This window comes from Tympanuchus pallidicinctus, unplaced genomic scaffold, assembly GCF_026119805.1.
Source record: "Tympanuchus pallidicinctus isolate F22 unplaced genomic scaffold, pur_lepc_1.0 scaffold4, whole genome shotgun sequence".
NCBI classification, from domain to species: Eukaryota; Metazoa; Chordata; class Aves; order Galliformes; family Phasianidae; genus Tympanuchus; species Tympanuchus pallidicinctus.
The window spans coordinates 48,998,340-49,020,037 of NW_026294758.1; the positions used below are offsets into that span (position 1 = coordinate 48,998,340).

General features: G+C 37.3%; 1 protein-coding gene across 1 annotated transcript in view; it reads left to right on the forward strand.

Annotated features, from left to right (window-relative positions):
- TNPO1 (transportin 1) overlaps positions 1-21,477 on the forward strand; it is a 78,352-nt gene extending 56,875 nt beyond the window's left edge. The window contains exons 14-25 of the mRNA XM_052701274.1: positions 1,300-1,471; positions 2,874-2,960; positions 3,281-3,388; positions 4,378-4,536; positions 4,627-4,714; positions 8,588-8,686; positions 8,903-8,998; positions 11,781-11,856; positions 12,646-12,745; positions 14,167-14,241; positions 18,218-18,360; positions 19,885-21,477. Coding sequence (XP_052557234.1) covers positions 1,300-1,471; positions 2,874-2,960; positions 3,281-3,388; positions 4,378-4,536; positions 4,627-4,714; positions 8,588-8,686; positions 8,903-8,998; positions 11,781-11,856; positions 12,646-12,745; positions 14,167-14,241; positions 18,218-18,325 — 1,168 coding nt within the window. The 3' untranslated portion in view covers positions 18,326-18,360; positions 19,885-21,477. The remainder of the gene's footprint in view (positions 1-1,299; positions 1,472-2,873; positions 2,961-3,280; positions 3,389-4,377; positions 4,537-4,626; positions 4,715-8,587; positions 8,687-8,902; positions 8,999-11,780; positions 11,857-12,645; positions 12,746-14,166; positions 14,242-18,217; positions 18,361-19,884) is intronic.
- Positions 21,478-21,698: the final 221 nt, after the last annotated feature.

Here is a 21,698-nt window from a genome sequence, read left to right on the forward strand (position 1 = left end):
CAAATGATGTACCTGATTTTTTTGTTTTGTGCATTTAGCCAGTATTAGATTTATACTGTTGATCTCATGAAAAACATTGTTGCAGATAAAATGGTTTAGGAAATTCCACTTTAAGGAAGCTGTAGAGCTGTTACAAGTAAAAATGTACTTAGTAATTTTATGAATAGCAGTATAATGATCCTTCTTGGAGAAAACCTAAAACCTACATCCTTACAGCTGCACAAATCATTGTCTGCTATATTTAAAATTGCTCAGAATAGAAGATATTTTCATCACTAACTTGTGTATCATTGCAGATGTTTAACTTCCATTTCTGTGATACTGAGGAAAGTGTTCCTTTAGTTGGAGAGACACTTGAAAAGATATTTCATTGAAACACATTTTCATGCTTGCATTCTATGCCTTTCTGAAAGAGTACATCAAAATAATATAATAAATAATTTTAAATAATATTAGGACTATAGGTATGTAAGTAAAATAGACCTTTAGTGTTCACAGTTCCACTGTTTTAAGTAAAAAGCACTTCTGTATTTGGTATCAGAGTAGTAGGGGATTGTTCACCTCCTACAGTGTTGCATACTTTTTTGGTGTTGGGGTTGACTGAGTCTTCTTGACGCAAGTTAGATCTGTAAATCATCAATAGTTCTTGATTTTTTTCCTTTAATTGCTCTTCTGAAGCAGCATGTCTTTTAGTGCTGTCATTCACAAACACTTGATAGGCATGAAATTTTTGTGATGTCATGAAGTGTTTTTTAACCAAGGGTGGCTGAAGTTGTTTGTTCCCTCCTCACTTTTACTTTTGTTTTCTTTGTCTCTCTGTACTTGTTTTTCAGTGCAGTGTACTTCTGTGAAAGAGATGCCAGTATTGTACTGGTACAGGAGCATTTAGGCTTCAGGTGTAGCTGCAGCACATGTTAAATATAGTAGGCTTTTTTTTTTTTTTTTAGCTCATACTGGGCAACTTTAATTATGTTTTCCTACTATTTAAAACACTGTAACTTGTATATAGTAATGCTTTTGGCAGCACAATAGGCTTTATCTGTATACATTGTAGTTTTTACAGCAATTATTTGAATTTTGTTCTTCATAATACAAGATCCTTATGTATTCAATCAAAATATTACGCAGTAACCTCAGTCTAACAATTCTGAAAACATACCTAGGATGAATAGTTTTATGTTAAAAAGGAAGGGAGAGCGTGGGATGTTAGGGGTTTGTACTGTTGATTTTGGTTTGGTTTTTTTTTTTCCCCAAAGGTACTGACTAACATCGTTTTTGGTTTTTGTTCTTGTCCCTCAGTGCCTTTGCTACTCTAGAAGAGGAGGCTTGTACAGAGCTTGTTCCTTATCTTGCATATATACTTGACACTTTGGTCTTCGCATTTAGTAAATACCAGCATAAAAACCTGCTTATTCTTTATGATGCTATAGGAACTCTAGCAGATTCCGTAGGCCATCATCTAAATAAACCAGTGAGTATACCTTACATTCTATAAAAATACTCATCATACATCTCTAGAATGTTTTACACATTGCAAAACAGAAGTACTGACCTTTCCTTGTAGGTTTTGGTGATACTAAATGTTTGTATGAAAAATACATAAACTGCAGTTACTTTCCTAGCTATGCAAACATTATGAATTTTGTAACAGCAGATCTAAGTATACTGGTTTCTGAAATGTGCTTCTTGTCATGATTACTTACTTCATTTTCAGATTTTTTTCAGCTTAGAGATATGTGTATCAATTCAAACATTAAGTCAGATTTAAGAGGAATTGCTGGAATGTATGCTAATTTCTATTGACCACTTTCTTTTTTTAAACTACTTTCAGATGCTCTGTGTGTCTTTCTATGTAGTGGAGCATATTGTCAATAGAAGCTGTATGAGAATGGAACAGTTATGCAACTTACAAATAAAAAAGCACAGATAATGCAAAGGCCATACTCTAGCATGGAGCATTTTGCTGTTTTTTCCTCAACATTTGTTAGTAGAATGTGTAGATGTCTCATATTGTATGCATCTTCTTATGATGGCTGTTAAAATTTGTTTTATTTCTCTGTAGTGCTTCGTGTGACATAGATTCACTAGAATAAATTAATCTGAGTTGTTGCTATGGCACTTTGCTTTCTGTTCAAGGCATCCCACCATGAGAGGGCCTCTCTTCTGATCTCTTTGGCCTTTTCATATAGTCTAGGGGAAGATAAATGGGAGCTCTTGGTGATGGCAGGACTTTCTTCAGTCACTTTGAATATTGTGGTTTTGAACATAAGATTAGCTGACAGTTCTTGTTGGCTATTCAGCTATCTTTTGGGAGCAGTAGCATTAACATAGGGATGCCTTGCTTGACGTTGTGACTGAGTGGCAGAGAAGACTAAACAGCTTGTTTCAGAGTGACTAAGTTTATCTTTATAGATGGATAGAAAATTACTTTCTTCGTGCATGGCTAGTTGCTTGAGGATGAAGTTTCAGGAATATGGGGTAATTTGTAGCAGCAGGGTAATGTGAAATGATTGAGAAATGCAAGTGGCAATTGCAGTGCTGATTGGAAAAAAAAGTAAATAAATTCGTAGGCAATTATAAATTTGTAACAACCCAGATAGCTATGGAAAGTTGCAAAACTGAAACCAAACATGGAGGAAAAAATCCACTGATCACTGGAGGTGATTACATGTCTCAATGAAAAAAATCTGAATGTAATTTATAAACTCTAATATTAAACTACTTGTGCATATTACTGTGTTTGGTTTGCAGCATATCAGTTTTCTTTTGCTGAAAAAGTAGAAATGATTTTTAATATATCAATGTTTTGACTTTGAAATAAACCAGCGTGCAATTAAGTATTTCAACAGCTGATGCATTTTTATCCTGAACAGGAATATATTCAGATGCTAATGCCCCCGTTAATCCACAAGTGGAACATGTTGAAGGATGAAGATAAAGATCTCTTTCCTTTATTAGAGGTAAAAGTTAAAATTTGAATGTCATATATCAGCTCCTTTTATGAGTTATGCTTTCTGCTCAAGAAACTACCTACTAGGATGTGTAACTACAAAGGCTTAAATCAGTAAAGCTTGTAGCAGAAGCCACTTGAATTTATTTTGTACCATTCTTACGTGTTTTTCCCTGAGGAACTCCTTATCTTTAAAAAAAAAAAAAAAAAGTTTTTTTTATGGCTGAGCTAATTGCTACAGTCATTCTGGGTTGTGCATTCACTTAACAGTTATACATTTGACTTTTCTCTCTCTCCCCCCCCCTTTTTTTTTTCTTCTTTTAATTCCAGTGCCTGTCGTCAGTTGCTACTGCCTTGCAATCTGGCTTTCTTCCATACTGTGAACCTGTGTACCAGCGTTGTGTAAATCTAGTGCAGAAGACCCTTGCACAAGCCATGGTAATTTTCTTTTGCTATTCCAGTGTTTTCAGACTTGTTAACTGATTAAAACAATGTATGGCCTAGATAGACTCAAGCAGTGTGCCCAGGAGAACCTCGTGAGGTTCAACAAAGTCAAGTGTAAGCTGGGGAATGTAAGGATGAAACACAGCTTTACTGAAAAGGACTTGAGGTACTGGCCAAAAACAGGCTGGATGTGAGCCAGCAGTGTGCCCTCACAGTCCAGCAGGCAACCGCATCCTGAGCCACATCAAAAGAAATGTGGCCAGCAGAGTGAGGGAGGTGATCCTGCCCTTCTGCTCTGCACCAGTGAGACATCACCTGGGGTGCTGCATCTAGCTGTGGAGTCTGCAGGATAGGAGAGACATGGACCTGTCGGACCATGTCCAGAGGAGGGCTACAAAGATGATTCAAGGGGTGGAACACATCTGCAATGAGAACAGGTTGTTCAGCCCGAAGAAGAGAAGGGAGACTGTCAGGTCTCTCTGGGGAGACCTGATAGTGGTGTTGCAGTATGTAAAAGTGGGCTGTAAGAAGGAAGGGGTCAGACTCCTTAGGAGGATCTGGGGCAATAGGACAAGAAAAATGGTTTCAAACTTAAGGAGGAGAGATTTAGATTGGATATAAGGAAAAAGTCTTTTACAGTGAGGGTAGCAAGGGAATGGAACAGATTGCCCAGAGGAGTAGTGGATATCCCATCCCTGGAGACATTCAAGATCAGGCTGGATGGGGCTCTGAGCAACCTGATTTAGCTATAGGTGTCCCTGTTCATTGCAGAGTTGGACTCTAGACTTTAGAGTTGGACTCTGGATGACCTTTAAAGGTCCTTTCCTACTCAGATGATTCTGTTTCTATGAACTGTGTAAAGTTAGGGGTTGCCGGGGACATCTGTAGTATAACACTGAATCTCTGAAACTGTTTTTTACAGTTTTGCATACCCCTGAGAAAACATAATTCTCATTCTGAAAATGTATTTTCATTTGCTACAGTTGCACAATGCTCAACCAGACCAATATGAGGCTCCAGATAAGGACTTCATGATTGTGGCTCTTGATTTGCTCAGTGGTTTAGCTGAAGGTCTTGGAGGCAACATTGAGCAGCTGGTAGCTCGGAGCAATATCCTGACACTGATGTACCAATGCATGCAGGTGAGATGAGAAACTGATTTTTCCAAGGGTTTTCTTTGAGATGATCAGAAACACTTCAAGAATTGCCATATTTCTTCTTTTTCTCCTTAGGATAAAATGCCTGAAGTACGACAGAGTTCTTTTGCACTGTTAGGTGATCTGACAAAGGCGTGTTTTCAGCATGTTAAGCCTTGCATCGGTATGTTTCCTTCGCATACTAAACAATTAACTTATTTTACAGACTGATAAAAGGCTCCTTTAGCCACTGTTAAGATCCTTTTTTCTATGTCTTGCATTGTCATGCTGTGTATTTTCATATTTCTTTATTAGCAAGGGACTGCAGCTTTTTTCCTTCAAACTGTGTTTAAAAGATGGGGTTTTTTAGATAATATAAATAATTCATTTTGCTGCTTGATTTTTACAATTTAAAAGCTGCCTGTTCTGCTGGAATATATAAAAAGATTTACTTAACTTAATTAGAACAGTTCCTTTGTTTGCTAAACAGTTCCAGGTTTGCTAAATTTCTGAATTTGTATATTTTACTTCTTTTTTAACTACATTCTACATTAAAATTATAGATAGATATACCATACATATTGGGCAGCAAGCTGGCTAGCTCATCACTAGGGCTTTAAACTAGAGCTACTGGGGGAGGGGTCTGTACTACACAATAACTGAGAGATAGGGAGCGCAGTCACTTTAAGAAGCAGCAGGGGAAAACTTCAGATTTGTCCTGGAAGTTTGTGGGAGTACTTCTCTAGGAAAGTAATGTATCTGAAAGCTCAGCTGAAGTGCATCTATAACAATGTGTGCAGTGTAGAAAATAAACAGAAGCTAGGAAATTGCATTTGGTGGAGAATTATGATCTTATCGCTGTCACAGAAACATGGCAGGATGGCTTGCATGACTAGAGTACCACCACTGAGGGCTATGAGCTTTGTAAAAGTGATAGACAAGGTAGCAGGAGTGGGGAAGTTGTCCTTTATGATAAGAAGACTGTGTTATAGACTGCAAGGAGCATCCTCTGAGAAAGAGTCAGGAACAGATTGAGAGATTCTGTAGGTTAAAATAAGGCATTGAACCAAAAAAGGATAGCTAGTACAGTCTAATACAAGCTGCATAATCTAGGGGGAGCCTATTGATGAAGCCTTCTTGCTTCAGCTGCAATAGGTGTCATGATCACAGGGTCTCATCCTGATGGGAGATATTCAACCAGCCAGATATCTCTGGGAAAACACCACAGCAAGCTGTTAAATTGTTAAAGAGGTTAGGATTGAAGGAAGCCTGGAGTGCAGAGACCATGTCCTGGTCAAGTTCGTGATCTTGAGGAATGTGAGCTTGGCGGAGTGGAGTCAGGACTGAACTTCCGGAGGTGGAACTTCAGGCTCTTTGTGGAATTGTTGGACAAGATCTCTTGGGAAACTATCTTTAGAGACAAAGGAGGGCAGCAAAGCTGGCTACTCTTTTAGGATCCATTTCTGAGAATTCAAGAGCTCTCCATCTTCAGAATAAGAAAGCAGATAGAGGAAGCAGGAAACCAGCATGGCTTGGCAAGGATGTTCTGATCAAACTGAGAGAAAAGAAGGGCATGTACAGGCGCTGGAAACAAGATTGTGTCATCTCAGAAAAATACAGAAATGTTGTCTGGACATACAGAGATAGGATCAGGAAAGCAAAGGCACAGATGGAACGGATTTGGAGAAGGATATTAAAAACAACAAGGAGGGGTTTTATAGGTACGTTTGGCAGAAGAGACAGGCCAGAGACAGTGTACCTCCTTTGAATGAGAAAGAACTGGCTACACAGATACGGAGACAGCTGAAGTACTTAATGAGCTCTTTGCCTCAGTCTTCACTGGCAGTCAGAACTCTCATATTTCTCACATCTCTGAACTGCTTGATGGGAACTGGGGGAGCAACTTGGCTCCAGCATGAGGACAGAGCAAGTTGGAGACGACTTCATGAAGCTGAAATCCATGGGGCCAGATGACATGCATTCTGTGGCTCTGATGTGGAACTGTCTGATGTGATTGCCAAGCTGCTCTTTTTCATAGATGAAAATCTCTGTCTGTCAGGTGGCCAGAAAAAGGGCAATATCACTCCCTTTTATAAGAAAGGGAGGAAGGGGGACCAAGAGATCTATGGGGTAGGAGCCTCACCTCTGTGGGAAAGTCATGGAACAGATCCTCCTGGAAAACATGTTGAAGCACATGATGGATGAGCGTGTGATCTGAGGCAGCCAGCAGGGCATCACCAAGGGAAGATTGTACTTGACCAATCTAGTCACCTTTTGTGATGGAGTGATGGCATCAGTGGGCAAAGGGAGGGCGTCTACATGGACTTCTGCAAGGTTTTTGACATGATTTCTCACCGCATCATTATCTCTAAATTGGGGAGAGCTAGATTTGAAGGGTGGATAAGGAATTGGCTGGAAGTTTGCATCCAGAGGGTTATGGTCAATAGCTCTGTGTCCAGATGGAGGCTGGTGATGAGCCATGTCCCGCAGGGGTCTGTCTTGGGATCAGTATTCTGTAACATTTTTATCATTTTAGTGACATAAATGATAGGATTGAGAGTACCCTCAGCAGATTAATTGATGACACCAAGCTAAGTGGTGCGGTTGGTATGGTAGAAGGGATGCCATCCAGAAGGACCTTGATAAAATCAGAAGCTGGGCCCACGTGAGCCTAGTGAAGTTCATCAGAGGAAAGTGCAAAGTTTTGCACTTGCATCAAAGTAATCCCATATATGTATACAAACTGGGAGAACTCTTTGTGAGTAGCCTTGGTGAGAAGGACTTAGGCATCCTGGTAGAGAAAAAACTTAATATGACTCAGCACTGTGTGCTTGCAGCTTGGAATGCTGATGGTATCCTGGGCTGCCTCTTAAGAGGGATGGCCGTCAAGGTGAGGGAGGTGATTATTCATCTCTGCCATTGTGACACCCTTCTTGAATATTGCATCCTTCAGCAAAGGAAGGATGTGAAGCTTTTGCAGAGCCCAAAGGAGGGCCACAAGCATGATTAGAGGGCTGGAGCACATCTACTATGAAGACATATTGAAGGAGCTGGGCTTGTTCAGCCTGGAGAAAGCAGAATAGAGATCTCATTGCAGCCTTCCAGTACTTAGGAGGTGATTATAAATACAGGAGGATGATCAAGTTTTTGCACAGGTAGATAGTGATAGGATGAGAGAAAGTAGTTTTACACTAAAGGAAGGAGATCTAGATTAGAGGTCAGGGGTACATTTTTCATTGAGAGACTGATGAGGTGCTGCAACAGGCTGCCAAGAGAGGCTGTGGGTGTCCTGTCTCTCTCTCTCATCCTGGCTGGATGGCATAGGCAGCCTGATCTAGTACTTGATCTAGCAGTTGGCAACCCTGCCTGCAGAAAGGGGGTTGGAACTTAATCCTTGAGGTCCCTTCCAACACAAGCCATTCTGTGATATTGTGATTTATAGTGAAAGTGGAGAACTTGGCTAGAAGGCATGTTTTGGCTTAGCCATTGTTTGTTCTTGGTGTTTGTTTTGTTTTGTGTTCAATAGGAATGTAACATCAATTATATGCTTCCACAATATTTGCTATCTCATCCTTCAAATGTTCTTGATATGCACTTTGCCAAATGTATGCTTTGATAGCCTTGGGAATGTAAAGTTCAAGTAGCAGACGTTATAATGATAGATGTGATTGCCTTCTGGGTTCTTTTCTTGTTAGCACGCTTGAATATGTAGTTATCTGAATGGTTCAAGGATTGATTGTTCAACCATTTATAAAACTACAAGTGCTTGTTATTGGGTTGCTTTTGCTTCCTCCCTTCTACTCCAGTTAGGGAAGGGGAGAAAAAGGGTTTATAGAGTTGCATGAAGATAAAGCCTATTAGAGGCATTTTAGAATCATAGTTTGAAAAGATTTGTTGATCTACACGGATTCTAAAATCAGAGTTTATCTGATATATAGTAGAAATGCAACTCTCATTAATACATGTGTAACATTTTCCAAGTATTTAAATAGGCTCAAATGATTAAAAAAAAAAAAAAAAAAAAAAAAAACCACTTTTTTAATATTGTTCTTTTTAGCTGATTTCATGCCCATTTTGGGAACCAACCTAAACCCTGAATTCATTTCTGTGTGTAACAATGCTACCTGGGCTATTGGAGAGATCTCCATTCAGATGGGTAAGCTTTTTTTTTTTTTCTTTGAATCTTTGCACATTTAGCATGGTTAGTCTGTTTTGATTTTGTTTGTTTTTTAGTTTTTACTGATACTTTCATGTTAAAACTTAAATTAAGGTTGAAATTTGTCTTTGATAATAAATTCAGTGTATCAAGTCTACTTAGATTATATATATTAACAATCATTTTCTTCTAAATATTTCTTTTTGACTATTTCAGGTATAGAGATGCAGCCTTATATTCCAATGGTGTTGCACCAGCTTGTAGAAATAATTAACAGACCCAACACACCAAAGACATTGTTAGAGAACACAGGTACCCAAAAACTGAAGCATTTGTGCTGAAGGAATTATGGATTTATTTTTTTTTATTTTAAAAATTACGTAGAGGAATAACACCAGAACTGGTTGTATTGGAATGTATTTGGCTTTTTTAAGCAAAAACAACTCTGTTTTGCAAAAGCTCTTACAAGTCTCAGTCTTGCATTAAATCTTCTATCGTCTATCTGGATTCTTACAGTTGTTGCTTTCTCACCTCTATAATACTTAGTATAACTGTTATCTATTTGATTTTTTTGTAAGTATCCTTCCAGTGTTATATATGAATTACATATAACATATATATACAGAAACACTTATAACCTAATATTAGCCTTATTTAAATATATGCAAGTCGTTACATATGTGCACTATGTTTATCTCTGGTGTTTGAAATGAATATGATTGGTGTATATAAAACAAATAATAGATTATTTGAATTTAAAACAAAAACCCAAAAACCAAGAAACAACGCTGTTTTTTAAAATACTGATTTGTGAGACCACCAAAATGTAGATCTGTGATGGCCTTTTTACTCCAACATAGCTGAAGTCATGTACTTCAATGAAGTTCTGTTACCTGGTCACAAGAAATAAACAAGTAAATTTTGAAAGCAAGCCTAAAATTGGCACACATGCATTGTGTTCTGGCCAATAGGCTGTACCTTCCAAACTGGAAAGAGTTCCCAAACTGTGCTGGAACTTCTGAGGCTTGTTTCTTTTGCATTTATAGAGCGCACGTTCTGGTAGGATGAACGCCTTCCATACTTCAAACAGAATTTTATTAATAATCTTACAGGTTTATCATTTACTAATTGAGAATCCTTTTTTTTTGTCTGAAAATTTGTCCTGTAAGAAAATATTAGCTTAGTCATTATAACATGACACGATTAAAAATTATGCAAGTTGTTTTATGCGTAGCGTGAAGTAAATTGGTGACAGATTTTCGATGTGTATTTCTCCTCCAATGTTCTCTTAACATAAAAGCTGTGCTTTGGCTACATCTCTCCTACTATTCTCAGTTTAGTATGGAAGGTGAACTACAAGGAAAACTACAAAGTTGTGGGATAAAGTAGATACTGCCTTTTGAAAAGATCATTTTGGAGCAAATATGTACTTGTTTTCAAATAAACCATGAAATAGTATGTCAGCATAAATTCCTTCTTCCCACGCTCCTGGCCCCTTTCCTCTTCACTGATGGATGTAATGCCTGTAACTGGGAGGCATCCAATCTTAAACTTTTGCTTCTATCACTGTTGTGGAATTTTTGGAAGCATCTGAACACTGACATTTCCTTTATTCTCTTAATAGTTACTTTAAATGTGGATGCGTAACTGCAGATAAATGTTGAGTGTGGTGTACTTATTATAAGTTTGTTGTGGGATATTGTGCTGCATATCACTGGTATGTGCAAGAGTATTACTGTTTTCTGCTTTAGCTTGCTATGTAATGAGCCATGAGCACAGTTTTATAGAAACAGGAGACTGTGTTAAGTAAAAGCAGTAGAACTGAAAGTGAGTACATGTCAAAAACTTGATCTTTGACAGAAGTTTCTATTCCTTGTACAAACTGTAACTGTGAAAACTTAAGTGTGGATAAAACTGAAGTGTATTTTAACTTGAAACTTGTACTTGAAAAGCAATTCAAATACATTTTAACGAGTTAAATCTGCTGAGAATTTTAGATCCTGTGTATTGAAATAGTGCATTGCAAGTGAGCAGCTGGTTTGTGGAATTCGTACTACTAGTATATCCTACACCAAACTTTTATTGGAGAAAGCATCATCTGCTTTATTGCATGTTTCATGAAACTGTTCACAATTGCCTGTTTAATTAGAGTGTTGCATAGTATGTCCCTTGAACATAGGTTTCCTTTCTCTGCTTCATATAAATCTGCTGGATTTTAGTATTATTCATGTATTTTGCTTCAAGTAATCCTGATACATTATTCCCCACCCTCTCCTTTTTCTAAAGATTAATCTTTTGTGAGTTGAGCAAACACCACTAAAACACAGTTATATTTTTTCAATCTGTCCCTCCATAAAGGACTGAACTACCAAATAATGTGAAGAAGCAATTTTGTATTTATGCCTTTGCATCAGAAGTCAGATTATTGTATGGCTGTTATGATGAAGATTGTTGAGAAAAGAAGAATTGACTTCGCAGTTAGTTGCTCTAGCAACCACTTTAAATTATCTAAAAGATTATAAAGAGAACAATTTTTTTGTTTTCTTAAAGAATTTTCATATATTTAGCATTTATAGACAGATCACAGTATATTTAATGGAAACATATTTCCAAGCATATTAGGCATGGATAAGCATATTAAAAACTTGAATTCTAAATACTGAAAAAATGTTTAGGATACTTTATAAATAAAGCTGAAAATTCCTTTTTATTAAGAGAATCCCTAATAGTACATTTGAATAAAATCTTAGTAGTGCATGGTAGGTAAATTTAACATAAAGTAAGTGAAGAGAGCAGAATGACTGCAGACATCAGAAAGCCTTTTGTTTTTAAATTGTGTTTTTGGTGTTCTCTCATTTACTTCTTTAATTTTTCTTTTACCCTGGAAAGTATACCATATATGTTGCTGCCTCTTATTTAGGGGGTGGTAATAAACAGCACTGGTGAAATCTTATGTTTATTATCATACACAGATTCTGTTGGTTTCTGTTTCTGAGTTATTTGTTGTTTTTTCTTTATTTTTTCTCCTCCCCCCTCATTTGCTCATGTCTTGGTTGGCGTTTGGTGGTGTATAACCGTGATTGCGTTACCTTAGCAATAACAATTGGTCGTCTTGGTTACGTTTGTCCTCAAGAGGTGGCCCCCATGCTACAGCAGTTTATAAGACCCTGGTGTGTATTATTCAATCTTTTTTTTTTTAATTCATTTTTCTTCACTCTCTTTCTTTCTTTCTTCTCTCTATCTCACTTTTAGATATATTTTCAGTTGGTTACAAAATCTCAATCCTTAATCATTGCCAACCATGTGACTAATCTTGTCCTATCAGGTTTGTGAGTTTTTAGTAGCACCGTCATATATTTTTTTTATGTTGTGGCTAACGACTAATTTATGCATGGGATAAGATTGTCACATGCTTGCTGTGTTAAAGCTTGACTATGAAAGAGCGTTTTAAAATCCACCAGAATGATACTACAATGCATGCCAATACAGTAAAATTTAAACTGTGCATTACCTTACTTAAAAAAATCAGTCGGAGGCTTGAAATGCTGTAAGGAATATATGTTTATAGACCTGTTTTATGTATAAAATAGCTTGCTTGCTGCTGTAAAAGTTAAATAACTGTTCTGTAACTGGTATCTGACATAATTCATACTGTGATAGTATTATATGTTCTGCTTCTAATAATGATAGTTACTATAAATATTTCAGATGTGTCTTTTGTATTTAATGGAATACAGGTCACACTTTACAAATGGTGCCACAGAAGAACAAGGTTCTGGAGATGGTAGATAATGGGAATATGCTAGTAAACACTGCAATAACTGTTTTCCTAACTGTTCACAATAGTGTTTCAAATCATTTTATCCGTGTGGCTTATTCCATCAAATACTGTCATCTAGATCTGACTTGATTGAATGAAAGTGTGATAAAACTAGCTAAGATTTTCTCTACCTTACTAGGTGCACCTCTCTCCGGAACATAAGAGACAATGAGGAAAAGGACTCAGCATTCCGTGGGATATGTACCATGATCACAGTCAACCCCAATGGCGTATTCCAAGTAAGATGCATGAATAGATCTGATTTTTTTCATTTATTTGCATAAAATGTATTTTAAAATGTGTATGAAATACTAGGAGGTTTAGGTTGATGCTGATTCAGTGCGGAACACAATATGGCTTTATTTTAAGGCCAAGAAGACCAAAACGTTTACATTGTAGTGATAAGTATCATGATAATTCTGAATTTGTTCTTCAGTGAAAAGGAGGAAAAGAGGTGTTAAGTCTTTTTTTTTTTTTTGTCTTCTACTTAAAATGTGTATCTAAATAATGAACTCTGACTAACATTGTGAATGATGTAATATTTTTGTCAGTGTTTTGTGTGGAGGATCTCTATGAAAATATAAGGCAAAATCTGATTAAATCCTATCGTTCAGCTGTAATCTGGGCTTTAAAAAAGTAAAAGAACAAAAATGATAACTACCCCTTTGTTCTTAAAACTCGAGATGGGAAGATTCTGTCTCAACATCAGATATATTGCTTGAATTCTTAATATGACTAGGAAGATGCTCTTTAGATTTGTGTCAAGAACAGAATGTTACTTGCTCTTTAGTCTCCACAGCTCTCAAGTTAAGCTATACCGATGTAACATTTCATGAGAGGAAAAAAAAAAGATGAATTTCCTTCTCTGCCTGAAATCCCTATCTTTGAGACACAAAAATTGAGCCTATTTCTTGTTCTGAACTTTTCAGATGATTTCACTTGTCTTGTTCTATACTTGCCATTTCCCTTCTTTTCTGCTGTCCATTTATTCTTTCACACATAAAGAGAGCAGAAAATTAAGAACTCCTCTCATTTTCCCATCTCTCCTCTGTAGTAGTTATCTTTGGTTCTTACCAAAACACACATGTGCTGTCAATTATTGAGGGGTGGTATCTTAGCAATATAGTAAGAAATGTAGTGCATAACCTCAGGTGAACTATGTTGCAAGGGTTATGATATGGCTTTGGTTTTGAATGTCGTGTGCATCCCTAAAATAAACTCTGACTCTGCTTGAAGAAATACAGCTGCTTCTTTTCCAGCTGGAAATTTATAAGACAAAGTTGGTCTTATGGTCTTATTTGTTGCTTGATGTTAAAATTGTTTGTTTCGGAATTTCTATGATTGGACTGAAAGGATTTGAGTTAGCTAGTTATGATGTGAGAGGAAAACTGTTGTGGTTTCAGTTTGCCTTTTTATGCTGTTGTGTGTATGAGTTTGGCTTTTTAATTAAAAAAACCTCATCAAACAGAGTTGCCCCAACTCTATATTTCTGTACATCTAGGTGTAGAATAGTTTGCCGTTATTGCCTGCATTAACTGGAAATAAAATCAGTTTTTGAATAAGGATCAAAAAGTCTTGTACAGTTAATAGAATGAGTTGAGCATTGTTTCTAGACCTATAACTTAGAGTTTCTAACCTATGTGATTATTTAATCTTATAGGACTTTATTTTTTTTTGTGATGCTGTTGCATCGTGGATTAGCCCAAAAGACGATCTTCGAGACATGTTCTGTAAGGTAATGTTTCTCTTATCATATCTTATCAATATGTCCTGATTATGGTTTGGGATCTACTGTTTCTTTCTTGCTGTGTATTTTAGTCAGTACTTCTTGTATTTGTGAAGCTTCTTTGCAAAGTTATTAACTTTCAGACAAAACATCAAAACAATATGAAGATTGTTTTTTTATTTTACTTATATTTACTTAAGTCCATTCAAGTTACTGCAGACTTCTTTTTAATGGTGTTGAAAAGTTCACTTAGGATTTTAGTTAACAAAAAAGTAATCATCCTCAGAGAGCTTTTCGTTATTTCAGTCAACAGCATTTTGACTGCGTTTTGGAAAACAGGATTTGTTATACCACATTTAGGTCATCTTTAGAAAATGGTATCTGTATAGTTCAAGATTTTTTCTTTTGCCATGAAGAAGCCCCACTTATTTAACAGAAATACAACTGAAAGAAAAGGAGGTTACCAGGAGTAGTCAGCATGAGTTCACCAGGGGGAGGTCATGCTTCACCAACCTGGTAGCCTTCTGTGATGTTTTCACTGGCTGGGTGGATGGGGGAAGAGCAGTGGATGTAGTCTACCTTGATTTCAGCAAGGCTTTTGATACTGTCTCCCACGACATCCTTATAACAAAGCTGAGGAAGTGTGGGAGAGATGAGTGGACAGTGAGATGGGTTAAGAACTGGCTGACTGGCAGAGCGCAGAGGGTCGATGCTGGCGGTGCAGAGTCTGGCTGGAGGCCTGTAACCAGTGGTGTTCCTCAGGGGTCAGTGCTGGGTCTGGTCTTGTTCAACATCTTCATCAATGACCTTCATGAGGGGATAGTGGCCACCCTCAGCAAGTTTGCTGATGATACAAAGTTGGGAGGATTGGCTGACACGCCTGAAGGCTGTGCTGCCATTCAGCAAGACCTGGACAGGCTGGAGAGCTGGGCAGAAAAAAAACGGATGAGGTTTAACAAAAGCAAGTGTAGAGTCTTGCATCTGGGGAGGAATAATTCCATGCACCAGTACAGGTTGGGGGATGACCTGCTGGAGGGGAGATCTGCAGGGTGGGACCTGGGTGTCCTGGTGGACAACAGGTTGGCCATGAGCCAGCAGTGTGCCCTTGTGGCCAGTGGCATCCTGGGGTGCATTAAAAAGAGCATGGCCAGCAGGTCGAGGGAGGTGATCCTCCCCCTCTACTCTGCCCTGGTGAGGACTCATCTGGAGTACTGCATCCAGTTCTGGGCTCCCCAGTACAAAAAAGACAGGGATCTCTTGGAAAGAATCCAGCGGAGGGCCACAAAGATGGTGAAGGGCCTGGAGCATCTCTGCTATGAGGAAAGGCTGAGTGAACTGGGTCTGTTCAGCCTTGAGAAAAGAAGACTGAGAGGGGACCTGATCCAGGTCTATAAATATCTAAGGTGTGGGGGGCAGAATGGCGAGGCCGGACTGTTTTCAGTGGTGAGTGGAGACAGGACAAGGGGAAACGGCCGGAAACTGCAGCACAGGAAGTTCTGCACAAATGTGCGCAAGAACTTCTTTACAGTGAGGTGACGGAGCAGTGGAACAGGCTGCCCAGGGAGGTGGTGGAGTCTCCTTCTCTGGAGATGTTCAAGACCTGCCTGGATGCCTACCTGTGCGACCTGCTGTAGGGAACCTGCTTTGGCAGGGGGTTGGACTCGATGATCTCTGGAGGTCCCTTCCAACCCCTACAATTCTGTGATTCTGTGAAATGTCCAGAAGAATGCAAATGAAAAATATTACAGTGCTATCCTGATCTCTTTGTTTTCTATCTTGGATGAGCAGATCTTCAGGGAACCAGCGTACATTTCTGAATATAGGACATACATCCTAGACAAGTTGTCAATAGAGATTAAACAAAAGAACTGTGACTGTATTGTGTAAAATAAGCAACAAGCAAAAAACTGACCATATTTGTTCCATGTCCCAAGTTAGGAAAAATAAATAAAATTCCTAATTTCAGTTTGTTGAAGAAATGCTTTTACTTGTTCAGTAAACATCTTTGTTTGAGCAGGGATATACATCCCAAGTTAATGAAATTCCTCTTAAAGCTGAAATAGAGTGTATTTCTAAGAATGTATTAGGGTCAAAGGCCAGTATTGTGTTTTCTCTTGAAGTAACTCATAATGGCACCATCAGAACATAAACTGGAATCTTCAAATCCCACCTTGAGGAGCAAAACCAAAAAATTCTGCCTCATAAATTAGCAGACTAGCTCTCTGAGTAGCTAGAAAGAAACATCGGGTTCAGGAAATGTGCAGTGGTGAGTATTCTAGTGTCAGAAGGAAATAACAGATATTAAAAGCTTAAAAGTAAGTCCAGGATGCTGAAACTGTGATGACAGTTGTAAGCATTTTCAGTACATGTTTCTGCACTGGTCCTATGGCCCTCAGTACTTGCCTCAGTAAGTTAAACTCTCAGATTCTTTCCAAGATATTCATGCAGGATCTAATGCATCCAAACTAGACACAAACTAGACACATTTTGACCACTTCGTATGAGGGTGTGCATGGCTTTTTAGAGTGAATTCTTTTGTCTTTCTCCATGCAAGAACAGAGTCAGAACTTTCATCAAGTGATGGCATATGATTTTTTTTTAGGTTACTTTCTCATTAGACTGGATCAAGCTTTGCCAACTGAATAACAGATTGTGCCACTTAGGAACTATGGGGGAAAAAAAAAAAAACCAACATTTTTCATAGTCCCCTGAAGTCTTTTTATGTGATTTTTTTCTTTATTGGCATTAGAGCTGATAGAGGAAATAACTGTTCCAAGAACATGGGTAAGACAGCTGTCAGAGTTGAGATTTCTCACATACTCCTAAAAATTTTATCTTTTTTTTTAAAGACGAGACATCTAAAGACACTAGCTGAAGTTCATCTGCTAAAACAACACTGGAAGAGGATTTAATTATTATTATTTTATAAAAATGTTCATTTTGTCATTTTTTAGATTTCTTTTGTACTTTTGGTGGCTGGCTAATCTGTTTGGGTAAGGAAAGAAATCTGGTTTTGGATGAGCTCCTTAATGGAGAAAAATAGTTAAATTAACTGTGATGTCTCTACTGTTAAATCTGGTTCACTGACAGCTCTGTTTGAAAATGATGTATTGGGGGTGAATTCTATGCTATGAGCTTTAAATTTTACAGTGCTTTTTTTGTAAAAACGTTTTCATGACAGGCCATTCCACAATTAGGTATAGTTGAGTTTAAAAAAAAAAAAAAAAAGTTGAGACTCTAGTAGCTTTGTTGTGAGGAAGAACTTTTGCACCTACTTTTGTTCTTCTTTATGTTCACCTATTAACCTAATGTTTTCAGAGCATAAATAATAAGGCCCTTTTCATATAATCATTTTATTTTCATAGTTTTCAGTTAAGTTACTATGTTGAAGGGTCCAGAGTGATACCAATAGGTGGGGAGGTTTTCTTGTCTGTGATGCTGGCTTTTTTTACTGCTGGTAGATCCCTGCTGTTTCAAAGTATAAAAGATTTTAACAACTTCTGTTTTAGTTACAGTTGTCTTACAGGTTCCATGGGAAAACACAGCTTTTATAGGATTGTTTTTAGTTTGTGCTAGAAATTAAAAGGCATTAATCTTGTGAAGTACCGGCTGTGGTTCTGACTCGGTTTTTCTTCCAGAACCTGTAACACATTTACAAATGGAATATATATACAGTAATAATAAACAGAAAATGTGTACTTTGACAAAACAGTTAGCATTGTGAAATGGCCTACCTCTAACCTGTAAGTCATGTTAGTAAATAAATATTAATTTGAATTGCTAACTATATTCTGTACGTTACATAACTGATTCTTTTCTTTTAAGGGAGGCATTAAATGTTACAGGATATCTAGTAAATGGGACAGTTGAGCTATACAACTGAGCAATCTGGAGGATTGAACGCTTGATTGACATGTTGCTTGTGAATGATGATCTTGTATCTTCTGTTTATTGATCTCTTTTACTTACCGCTCATTGCTTTTAGATTCTTCATGGGTTTAAAAATCAAGTTGGGGATGAGAATTGGAGGCGTTTCTCAGACCAGTTTCCTCTTCCCTTAAAAGAGCGCCTTGCAGCTTACTATGGAGTTTAACCGCGTGCATTGTAGCTGCAGTCCCATGATTAGAGGTAAGCACATGAATCTTCCTTGCAAAATGTTGTGTACTTTTTTCCTATCTCTGCCTTATGAAAATATTAGTGGACTAGATTAAAATTTTGAGATGAGGTTTGTCAGGTATCTTTACTTCTGTGAAAAAAAAAAGGGGTAATGTTGACCCAAAATCCTGGTAGCTGTAGCAAAAGTAATTGTCTCTCTATGAAAGTCTATACAGTATGCTTGGTCATGTATGAAAGTTAGAAGACTAGATGTAACTGTATCTGTTCAGGTTTAATAAGCCAAGTAATAAGTGTGTTCTGCAGGCAGCATGCTAGACACAGGCTCCATGTGTGTCTTATGGGTTAGGGGATAACAGATGTAACACAAGGTGAATATTTCTCTAGGACAAGAAAATAAGTTTAAAATGCTTTATCTATGTGAAACCCAGTACATTCCTATGTACATGTTAGATGGTTTTGGCACTTAGTCAAGGATATTACAGTATTCTTCAGCTCTGCTGTTTGTAGAGGTTGATGTTTTGAGAAGGCTGATGTGTTTATTATTGTGACATTCCACTTTATGCACCAATACACAGTGGTTACCATTCTGTCAGAGAATACTTCAACTCAATCATACAACAGTGACGGGATTCTAGAATGACTGTAGTGTACCACTTTGCTTTATATACTTTCTGTGCATACCGTATAAACAAAGCACCTGTGTATAAAGTAGTGTGATGCTGTGAAGAATTTATTATAATACCCAAAAAAGAAGGCAGGTTAAGTTTGTTCATTGAGTATAAATGTGGTAAATTGCTCTAGAATATTTGCGCGGAAATGTAGGAGTGTATCACATAATTCAGTTGTATTGTTAAATGAACACCCATTTAAAACTCAGGCTAATGTTTTTCAGAGTTGGTGGCATAATAAATTCTCTTTGAATTGCATGTTTCATCTGAACAATTGATGGAAAATAAGCAAACTTCAAACACAGTAATCAGTGAGGGCATTTCAGTTTTGATACATGGTTGATTCTTTTTCTTCCTCTTTTAAATATAATGCCAAATAGAAAAAAAAAAAAAAAAACCTGTTACTCTCCATTTCTGTTGAGGAGGCAATATGGCTATCTTGTTGAATCTACCTAAAAGTGAAGTTGTTATGTTAGTAGAAGGTAAGTTTAATATTTCCTGAACATCATGACTGCCTCATAAACATCATGACTGCCTCATAATTTTGTACTGAAAGGGCAGAGTCTTTTTAAAGTACATGCAGCTGTTTTCATCTTAAATCTAAGCTTAGATGCAATATTGGAAATGTCATTGTAGCTTTAAAGTATACGTTGTTGTAAGGAATAATAGTCTTCCTGTTAAAAATCAACTCTTTGTTTAAGCAGACTCATAAAAGGAACATCTAGGTACAAATTCACTTTTAAGCTTAGATTGCACCTACTGCTTAAAAAAGAGGAAGAAAAAAAAAACAACAACTTTTTTTATACACAGATCGGTCATTCACATTTCAAAGTACTGTTTGACTACACCTTTCTCTTTCCCTTTACAGGTCCTTCAGTCTGGGAGACTATGAGGGAGCCTCTGCACCCAGGGAAAATGTTACCCTTTACTGGGGGGAAGGGTAAACCAGTAGGGAATACAGTACAATCCCAACCCTACTGGGAGGGGCGGGAGGGAGGTGTTGCCGTCACTGTATTAAGTCGATGTTGGGAAATGTTTTAACATCTGGAGCCTTTGTGGGTGGAAATCTGTCTCCTATTACAACTCTGCACTGGATGTGAAGAAGAAAAAAAAGAATCTTTTCACAAAACAGCACATTCTGGAATATTGTGGGGATTTGTACCAAAATAAGAACCATATAATTGAACCATAGGGATACGTAAAGAGGAAAACTATTTTGCGCACAATAAAGGAAACCTAAGAATGGGGGTCACAAACAGTAAAAGGCTTTTTTTTCTTTTTTTCTTTTTTTTTTTTTTTTAGTAAGAATTTTCTACATTATTTCATCCTGCTTGATGGGATTCCTAGGAATTTGCATGTTAATGAAGAACTACACAAATGAAGTTAGTACAGTTAAAAATGCAGCTTGTGTCTGCATTAGGAACAGGCACTTGCAGTATATGATATAGAAACACCAATTAATTAGGGTTAACTTAGGCACAGTGAAGCAACCTGCAAGCTGCCAAATGAGTCACTCCTTTCATTTTTGGGGTAAAGGGAGGGACGCTTCAAAGGAGAGATTGACATCTTAATTTTTACGTTAAGAAGAATTTAAGGTAGTGGATATGATTTGATTATTGTACTTCATTAGATTTAATTTCTAGAGTAAGGCATTATTCTTAACGTGCAGTTTAAGGTTCAGGCATGCGTTCTGGCTCATAGTGATCAGAAGTAATTTAAATTAGTGGGGAAGTAGCATGCTTGCATCACATAGAGTGAAATTGGTATACATTTACCTATGTTGCGCCAGTTTTGTGTTGCAGTTTACCAATTCAGTATAGCCCTGCATTTAAAGTTCCTTTTCTAAGATTCTGTGGATTTTGTTTTTATTAAGAATATAGATATAAAGTACTGTAGTTAACAATTAGGCCTTGAAATACCTTTTAGGATCTGTTAAGAATAAGATTGATATTGTATTGTGTGTAACCTGCACAATGTGGAAAGCTGATATAGCTGTGCAAAATACTTGCCTCTGTGCTGTCAGTGTGATGTGCTTTCTGCATGGTTATATACTAGTGATTTTATCAGAATCTCTGAAAATGAGTTACATGGTAAGACCTGTTAAAGGCTGCATAAATGTTAGTTGGCACGTAAAGACAGTTGTAGAAGTTGATGACATGATTGCTATATTTGTGTTTATTCCCACTCAACATATTATCTTCTATGCTTTCTTTTTGTTCAAAGCATGATCTTAATGAGATGTTTAAGTTAATGGATGTAATAATGCAGGGTATCTACACTGTATCGGCGCATGTTGGTGGCCCTTTGTGATGTAGTTAAATGCACAAGGGTGCAAGTTTAAAGCTACAGAGTGAAAGTTGGTTTGGATCCTCTTCATTTCATTTGTTTAGCTTTTCTGTTGTTTTTTTTTCTCTACTTACATGTATTCCTGTGAATAAATCCTTGTTAAGTTAACCCTTTACTTTTCCTTCCATGTGTATTTTCTTATGTACTGTGAATGTGAAATTCTAACTGGTACACTTGATCTTGTGTCCATCTGAAAGTGGCAAGTCTTTATTAATTTAGATTGCCTAAAGAGTATCCCATGATGATAAAGGAAAATGGAGAGATTTTTAACTCTGCTGGTCAGAGGTGAAGCCACACCTTTCCATTTTTCAAGTGCTGCATAATTAATCCGCAAAA